Raw genomic sequence first — 8,977 nt, 5'->3', positions numbered from 1 at the left:
GGCTCGCTCCTCTCCTCTCCTCCCCGCTTCCCACCTCTCAGGGTCCTTCTCCTCCCACCGCTCCCTACCCCCGGCTCCACAGCCGCGCCCTCCCCGCGCGGGGCGGCGCGGCCTCGCAGCCTGGCCCGGCGGCGCGCGGGCTGGCCAGCCCCGGATAGGCGCCGCCCGCAGCCAATCAGCGCGCCGGGGACGCTGCGCGCTTTAAGGCCGCTGCGGGGAGAACAGAAACCAAGTTCCCCGGCAACGAGCAGCATCAACCCGGCGGGAGGCCGGAGCCAGAGAGGCCCAGAAGGCTGCGGAGTGAGCCGGCCGCTCGGTGCCCAGCGCGCCCCCCTCCTCCTCCTTCCTCGGCCGCCCAGCCCCAGATTTCGACCGGCTCTTTCGCCTACGGAAATCCTAGGGAGGGGGTTAGGAGCAGCTGCGCCCCCCTCCCTGCGGCCGCCGCCCCCTGCCTTGTCGGCGCTGCTCCCTGCCGCGTGCGCCCGGGCGGTGCACCCCGGCAGGCCCCAGCCATGTCGATGCTGCCGTCGTTCGGCTTCACGCAGGAGCAAGTGGCGTGCGTGTGCGAAGTTCTGCAGCAAGGCGGGAACCTGGAGCGTCTGGGCAGGTTCCTGTGGTCGCTCCCCGCCTGCGACCACCTGCACAAGAACGAAAGCGTGCTCAAGGCCAAGGCCGTGGTTGCCTTCCACCGCGGGAACTTCCGCGAGCTCTACAAGATCCTGGAGAGCCACCAGTTCTCGCCTCACAACCACCCCAAGCTGCAGCAACTGTGGCTGAAGGCGCACTACGTGGAGGCCGAGAAGCTGCGCGGCCGGCCCCTGGGCGCAGTGGGCAAATACCGGGTGCGCCGAAAATTCCCGCTGCCGCGCACTATCTGGGACGGCGAGGAGACCAGCTACTGTTTCAAGGAGAAGTCACGGGGCGTGCTGCGGGAGTGGTACGCGCACAACCCGTACCCCTCGCCTCGTGAGAAGCGGGAGCTGGCCGAGGCCACTGGGCTCACCACCACCCAGGTCAGCAACTGGTTTAAGAACCGGAGGCAAAGAGACCGGGCCGCGGAGGCCAAGGAAAGGTACGCGGCGTGCTTCTCGCTGCTCGGGCGACCCCGGGAAGCCTTCCTGTCCCCTCCGCCCCTTCTCGCCCCCGCTGGCACCCGCCACCGCGTCCTCCCGGCCGGCTGGAGCGCGTCCGCGGGGCGGCGCCCGGGCCTCCGCGGCACTGCTGCAAAAGTTCATGAACTCAGAGATCGCTTGCAAGGCATGGGGAGTCACTGGATTTGAGCGCCCGCGCGTGGGTTCCTCGGGGTGTGAGTGTCAGGAAATACTGGCGCTAGGTTTGTTTTTCGTGCCTCCCTGGTTGGCTGGGGCGACGAGTGGGGGTGGGGGTGCGGAGTGAGTCTCGAGATCAACTACAGGGGAAGTGTTGATGAGTGTGTCGAGGAAAGGGGTGCGGCGGGGGCTGAGGGTAGCTCCCCGCTCCCGGCGGGCGCCCGCAGGGGTGGAGCCGGCCCGACGCGTCTGCCGTGCGCCCACTGCCGCCGCGTCCCTGACTCGCTCCCTCCGGGCTAGGCTTTCGGGCGAGAGGTCGCCGCTTCCCTCCGCACTAGCTGTGTGCAGGGAGGAGCCTTCCCAAAGAAATCCGCAGAAGAGGGGGCTTCGGCAGAGCTGGCGCTGCGTGCGGGCCCAGAGAGCACCGCCGGGGTCCCGGCTCCCTCGCGCGCGCGCCGCCGCCCCGAGGAGGAAGGGCTCCCCAGCCGCACGCGCCCCCGTTTTAACCTGTGTGCCTCCGCCCTGCCCGCGCGAGCACCCCCGGCCGCCTGGCCCGGCTCCGTCGGTTTGCTGTAGGGCCTCCGAGACAGATGCGGCGGAGCGCGAGCCCGCGGCGGCGAGAGCGCTCCGGGAACCCGCGGAGTTTGGGGGGAACCGGAGCGCCCGGGAGGGCTGGGTTTCCTTTGTTCGCTTCCGAGCCTGGGGGCCGCCGGGGTCGCCTCTGCGTTGCCCTCTGGGTGGAGAGGCTCGGAGCCTGGATCCCCTCGGCCGCGGTGGAGACTGTAAGGGAAGGGGTGGGGGGCAGGGGGAGCCAGGCCGGCGCTGGGGCCCAGGAGGCTGGGCCGGCGCTCGAAGGCCCGAGCGGCCCGGGCTTGCGAACGTTCACCCGCCCAGAGCACCCGCACCGCGCCCCCGCCGCGCCCGCTCCCGGCTGCGCGAGCTCTCCAAGTTGCCTGTGCCGGCAGCCGGTGCGCTGTGGTTGTGGGTGTCCGACAGGGGGTTGAGAGCGGGGTGTCAGGCGCTGAGGATTGAGCGACCCTCCCGGGGACGGGGACGGGGACGGGGACGACACGGTTCCAGTTAGACTTTTGTTACAAAACGGCCGTCCTATAAGCCAGGACCGAGGGCCCACTCCCTGATGAAATCCGAGAGACTGGCTGCGCTCCCTGTGTTTACTCAGGTCACTGGGCCGCTCTGGACACCACTTCCCATGACCTGTCCTGTGCCTCTGAAACCGCAACCTCCGGGCAGGGGCAGGGGAACTCGACGTTTAATTGTTTCCTCAGATGGGAGCAGGACAATTGACTTGATTCACCCTAGACATCTGCGCGTGGGGCTGTTTGTCCCCGATCGTGTTTCTTTATCACCAACAACCATTTGTTGGAAGATTTTCAAACTCAATCACTTCTAAATGTGGTGCCGGTTGAGAAGTATTTAAAAACAGCCGCTTGAACACATTTTTGAAAATAATTTTTGTGTTTCAAATCAGTCCTACTGATCTGGCTCTCTAAAATCTGGAAGAGGAAAGGACCTGGCTCCCCACAAGCTCTGTCTATAGTTCCCCATTTCTCCAGACTCGTCTGCCTACTTACTCCCCCACCCACCCACCCAGGACCCTTGGGGATGGGTGGGAGAGCACAGCTCCTCCATTTGGGTATATGACTGATTGCACAATGGCCCTTTCCTCCTTCCAGCTCCCCTCCCTCCACTCACACTTTTTTTAACCTTTTTTTTTTTTTTTTTTTTTTAACCATATGGTGTTGTCCTCTATTTCTTAGGGAGAACACCGAAAACAATAACTCCTCCTCCAACAAGCAGAATCAACTCTCTCCTCTGGAAGGGGGCAAGCCGCTCATGTCCAGCTCAGAAGAAGAATTCTCACCTCCCCAAAGTCCAGACCAGAACTCGGTACTTCTGCTGCAGGGCAATATGGGCCACGCCAGGAGCTCAAACTATTCTCTCCCTGGCCTAACGGCCTCACAACCCAGCCACGGCCTGCAAGCCCACCAGCATCAGCTCCAGGACTCCCTGCTGGGCCCCCTCACCTCCAGTCTGGTGGACTTGGGGTCTTAAATGGGGAGGGACCGGGCCTGGAAGCAGTGACTAGGGACACTTGTAAATAGAAATCAGGAACATTTTTTGCAGCTTGTTTCTGGGGTTCTCTGCGCATAAAGGAATGGTGGACTTTCACAAATATCTTTTTAAAACTCAAAACCAACAGCAATTTCAAGCTTAGTCGCCTTCTTTTCTCCGACTCTTGCATTTCCTATCCCAGTGCAGAGATCAGGAAAAAAAAAAACAAAAAACAAAACAAAACAAAAAAAAACAAACCAAAAACCAAACCAAAACAAAACAAAAAAAACCCAAACAAACAAAAGCACCCAGTCACCCAGTCTTGGTTCTGGGCAATCCATGTGCCACTTCAGTAGCCTTTTTTTTTTTTTCCCCAGTGAATGGGTATTATAAATCAACTGGATTTTAAATATTTCCTTTTAATTTATTTATGGAAATGTCTTTTGGGAAGAGAAAAGGAAATGAAGAAAGAGAGAAAGAAGTCAAAATAGTGAAAATAAGATCCTCCAGCCAGGAGGAATTGGTTGCATTCGTAAGGTGAATAGGAAAAATATGATCTTGTAACTTCTTGATGGGGAAAAATTAAGTTTACATTTTTTTCATTATTTAGTGTTAAACACTTTTATTTAGATTAAAATGAAAGAACAGTATTAGGGGGAAAAAAACAAGTGCCTAAATGTCTTAATGCTCTCTGTGTAAGGCAGTTAGAAATAGCAGTGACCATTAGTAATACAACTATTTTTGTCAAATTTAGTGGGGTTTTTGGGTTGTTTGTTTTCTTGGGTTTTTTAAATGGCAAACTTTAAAAAATGTATCAATGTGAAAAAAACACTTTCCTGAATGCCATTACTTCTCATGCCCTTGAACCTTTCATATCTGTAGCCTACTCCTGTTAAGGGTTTCTCTTGTTCCTAGTTTCTAGCCTGCAAAAATATACGACAAATCTGGCAACCTGGTATTTGTTACTAAAACAGCATGTGTTTTCAGGTTTCTTTTCTATTGTACCTAAACCAGTCTAAATTAAAACTTAGTAGAACACCAGGAGTACGATTCTGTTTCTGAAAGGTGAGTTGTGTATTGCTGTCATTGGGCCCCCCTTTTTTTTTTTTTTTTTTGAAGTTTTCTTGCTTTCTTACTTGATGGTAGTTGTGAATTGCAGGGTACTTTGAAGGCCACCACCTGAACCCAGAGTGGTGACTTGAATTGATTATGTGACAGAAAAAGAGTGAAGTTAGCTTTGGGGTATTTATTTATTTTTTTTATTATTTAGATATGCAGTTTGGTTTACCACTAGCTCTTCTCCACAGCATTCATATGTTAACTCTTTTGTATTAAGGAGTTTATGACAAGACTGTGAAAGTATAATAATTTATCTGCTTGGAAAGAAAGGGGGGGCACTAGAACAAGGAAAACAACATTGTGAATCTGTATAAATAGAAAGCAGACCAGTAGGACAGGAGCTCTTTGCACTGCTGCCGGATAGTGTCCAGAAAACTCCCAGGAATCATGTAGGCTCCATATTATTTTTGCCTGGGGCAAAAGTGATGTATCTTTGTATTTAGCTTTTAAAATTAGTGAAACAAATGGCATTATTTATTAAAATTCTACTCAGGATAACAGGATTGGCTTGCTTGTGCTTTGTAAAAATATTGCTCCCCAGAGAGTCTATTTTCTGACATGACAGTTTCCTAATTTTGATTTTTCCCCCCTCTGTGTCACTATTAATATATTCATTTCTTTCTTACTCTTTCCTACCTTTCCTGGATCTAGGAGACTAGGGTGTATGTATGGAGTGGGCAGTAGAATTTAGGACTTATTATGAGGTGTTTTTTTTATATGTCAAATAGCTTTGATTGAGTTCAAAGGAGAAAGAATCACTGTACTTAACTGTAGTCACTTTTACTTATAAAGTCATTTTTTTCCCATCAGTGATGGACAGATGTGCACACAGCCGCTGGGAGACCATCATTTGGATTGGGAGCTCAGGGTCCCAATCTCCCTTGTTAGTGTTTTGGATCATTAAGTTGGTGTTTATTTAAGTCACTAGGGTGTTTATTCTCCACGTCTTGGGCCACGGAGAAATGCCACCCTCTGCAGGAGGGGCTCTCACAGGGGATCTCTGCACATTCTTCACATTCACTCCCCAAAACAAACACCCTGCACAAAGATAGCTTTCAATGACCCTGACAGGCTTCAAAGGACACCGCGGAAATCTCCCTGGAAAATAAGGAAGGGCCAATTACGTTAATTTCTTACATGCCCTCTCTTCCTCCTCTGATGACTACCCCCCACTCTCCCAGCTCTGCTTGGTATAATTTTAGACTCGTGGAAGATCTGTCTCCCTGGGCGCCCAGGCCCACTTCCTGCTCCCTCCGTTGGTGAATCTTGGAATGAAATGTCCGCAGATCGGGCGAGGAGCAGAGCCGGCCAGTCCTGTAAAAACCCCTGTGATTACTGCTTGTAAACTCGTTAAAAGGACAATTTTCTGTCAGAGTCATAAACTCTTTGTAAAATCCCTGGCACTCGACTCAGAGTGTGCATATTCCAGATGTGTTTAATAAGAAATTGCACAATATGCCTTCCTCCGCCATCCCCTGCTCAGTCTGGCTAAAACAGGGACAAGCAGGAGGAGGCGAGAAAGCTGGATATAGCTGCGAGTTTTCTTGGCAATCATTTTAGAGCGATCTTTGGGGGAACTAACCACATTTTTTTTTTCCTTGAGGAAATCTTCGAGGACCAGCTGTTAAGGGACCTCCAATTTTTCTTCTCGGCGGCGCAGTTTAACGGAATCAAAAGCCACTTTTCCTTTCTCCTCTGCAAGTTTCATAAGGATAGCCAAAAGCCGTGAACAACGGCTTATAAATAGTGTTTTTAGGACGAAACCTTACAGCCTTTTGCCAAGTAAAATGAAAAAAAAATAGGGCGATTTTTTTTTTTTTTTTGGACGTTTTAAATCTGAACACACAATTGTTCGGGTCCCAGATGCCTGCTGGCCTTGACCTCTTGGCTGAGAACGAAGCTTCCTAAATATTCGGAGGTAAAGGGACTTGGCCGGCGGTTCTGAGACTTTGGCTTAGAAAGTAGGGGCTCGGGAGCCCTCAAAGCCCCAGGAGCTGTAGGCAAGGAGCCTGGCGCCACTGGGGCGGGGCGCTGCGGGTCCCAAACCAACTCTCCAGGCTAGGACGGCTCGGTCTTGACCCCGAGCCGAAGTGGAAACTTCCAGGAAGAGGCATTGGCATTGGCGTTTATGGGCGAAGTCTATTTGCTGAGCGGTGACCCTCGTTAACGCCTCTCTCCCCCGCACCCTGAGGCCAGTCAGGGCACCTGGCACTGAACCACGCAGAGCCGCCCGGACTCCGGTCCTCCGGCCCCCGCCGCCTGGAGGTCTGCGGTGAGGGCTGCAGGCGGACCTCCCGGTCCCGGGAATCCAGGGCTTCCACGCCGCGCGACTCCTGCTGCAGAACGCCGGCGGAGCGCCTCCTGCCCCCGCAGACTCCGAGGCAGCGCTGGCCACTGTGCGCCCCCGAGCGCGGGGTCCGGGCGCCGCTGCCCTCCCCCGCCAGCCGTGGCTGCGTCTCCACCAGGTCGCAGAGTCGTGCGCGGGTCCCGCCTCCCAGCTCCGCTCCCGCGCGGGGCCTCGTGGCCCGGCCCGCGGAGACCTTGGGGAACAGAGGCTGCGAGGCTCTCCTCGAAGGGCCAGACCAGGAGGCTGCAGCCCAAGCTGCGCCCAGCAATAAGCGGCCATCGTCTTGTGCACCCCGGAGCCACCTCCCCGGGCCAGGTCCGGGTGTCCCTCTTGGAGTCGTGGAGCCAGATTCCGGGCGAGGCACGTAGGTGGCCCCAGGACGCACGACTGCGGGGTTGGAGCCGGCCCCTTGCTGGTCCCGGCCCCGCCGCAGGTGTGGACGCTCCCCGGTTCTCCGACGCCGCGCTTCGGTTCCAGGACAGCTGCCTCCGGCCTCCGAGCCCCGTCGGGGGGCGGCCTAGGCCCCGCCGCCGGTTCCCGACTTGCCCTTCCTGCTTCGGACGCATCCCGTCTCCTCTGCTTCCTGAGGCCTCGGCCTCTGCGTTCGGATGTGGGCTCTTCCCCTCGCGCCCTTGGCGAAGGAGTGCCCGCCGGAGAGGGCGTCCCTTCCCGGGCTTGTGCTGGAACGTCCATGGCGGGGAGAGCGGCCCTGGTCTCGGCCGGCAGCTCACTTCGGCGGCGGGGCCTGGGCGGACGCTCTGCCCTTGGCCGGTGGCCCTGGGCCTGCCGCCGCCTCTTCCCTGCGCACCACCCGCCCGGTGGGAAAGGCACCCGCTGAGGCCTGCAGTGCGCTTCGGGCCGGGCTGTGGCCGCGCAAATCTGCCTTCTCTGGTGGGCTAGTGACGGGGACAGGGACAGGGGCAGGGGCAGGGGGGTCAGGGATAAGGTGAGGAGAGTCTCTGGGGGCCCACGTGCTCTCTCGGAGCTGGTTCTCCTTTTTCTGAGCTTTGCCCAGGGAGGAACCCTAAAGACTCCCAAGCTCCCTCCTAACAGCGGCCGGAGGCCAGCGGAACCAGGGCCTGCGCCCATTTCGCCCGCAAAGGGCAAAGCGCACTGAGGCTACCCGCGGGCTCAGTCCCTTCCCCAGCAGGTATGCTCTGCGACCTCAGGTGGAAACTCCTGAGCCCCTCAACAACATAGTGACCCCTCCCCCAGCCTGATTGACTCCAGTAGCTCCACCTGGAAGGTTCTCTAAAGAGATGGATGAGCCCGCCAGGAGCAAAAAGAGTCAAAACCCCGGGCGGGCACATGGGTAGCTTACTGTCCACCCAGAAAAAGCCCAGATCTGGGAAGGCCGCGTTTTCTCTAGTGTTTTAAGCCGAGTATACACACAGAATTTCGTTCCAGCTGATGAAATTGGAAACCTGTTCTCCCACTGAGGATGACAATCAGTGTTTTAGACGCTGTGGTCCTTTCAGACAGCGAAAAACAACACTACAGTAGCATTGAAAAACAAAGAGAAAGAGACTGCTTGAGGCGCGTGGACGCTGGCTCTTCCAGTTTGAGTTTCAGCTTCTCTCCGTTTAACTTGTTAATGGACGGCTGAGACCCCGTTCTCAGCAGGTAGAGCACCAACAACCAGAAGTAGCTTGTCTCTTTTTCTTTGCTACAGGGGGGGGTCTCTTTTTTCTCTCTCTCCTTTTGGGAAAGTGCTCGTTGTTTTCCTTTGCCATAATGTTAAAATATTCTTAAAAGTCACATTTGCTTTTTTTCTGGATCAGACAGGAAAATGTAGAAAGAAGAACAAAGCTCAACACCTGAAAACCAAAGCCCAAACAATCTTAGCCTTGAGAGGAAAAAAAGGTTAACTTCGGATTTAACACATACTTATTAAGCTTACCTGCAGCGGCCACCCAACTGTAATTAAAATTCTATTGGGTGATATTGGTTGCGCTCCTTTCTTCGCTGCCATTAGTGGTTTCGTTAAAAGGACAGGTAAGTCGATAGATTCTGGCCCTTACTATAGTAGGGAGACATGGAAATACATACTAGCTCCCTCCATCTGGTCCCCTGTTCTTCCTACTCTAACTTAGAGATAAATCTTTTATAGGACTGACATAGGCACACCCAAATAGAAGCACTCATGCATTAACACAAGTCAAATTTATTT

General features: G+C 54.9%; 1 protein-coding gene across 1 annotated transcript; it reads left to right on the top strand.

The window, feature by feature from the left end:
• Positions 1-210: 210 nt before the first annotated feature.
• On the top strand, positions 211-4,382 carry SIX1 (SIX homeobox 1). The gene is made up of 2 exons (XM_025443482.3): positions 211-1,072; positions 3,047-4,382. Exons 1-2 carry the CDS (start codon positions 513-515, stop codon positions 3,339-3,341), a joined length of 855 nt encoding a protein of 284 aa, XP_025299267.1. The 5' UTR covers positions 211-512; the 3' UTR covers positions 3,342-4,382.
• Positions 4,383-8,977: the final 4,595 nt, after the last annotated feature.

The sequence above is a fragment of the Canis lupus genome, chromosome 8 (genome assembly GCF_003254725.2).
Source record: "Canis lupus dingo isolate Sandy chromosome 8, ASM325472v2, whole genome shotgun sequence".
Taxonomy (NCBI): Eukaryota; Metazoa; Chordata; class Mammalia; order Carnivora; family Canidae; genus Canis; species Canis lupus.
The sequence above is the reverse complement of the archived record's forward strand: the minus strand, read 5'-3'. Positions and strand labels throughout refer to the sequence as shown.

Coding starts and splice junctions, on each gene's coding strand:
- SIX1 (XM_025443482.3), top strand. CDS start 513: ATGTCGATGCTGCCGTCGTTCGGCTTCACGCAGGAGCAAGTGGCGTGC. Junction 1,073..3,046: donor GCCGCGGAGGCCAAGGAAAG/GTACGCGGCGTG, acceptor TCTATTTCTTAG/GGAGAACACCGAAAACAATA.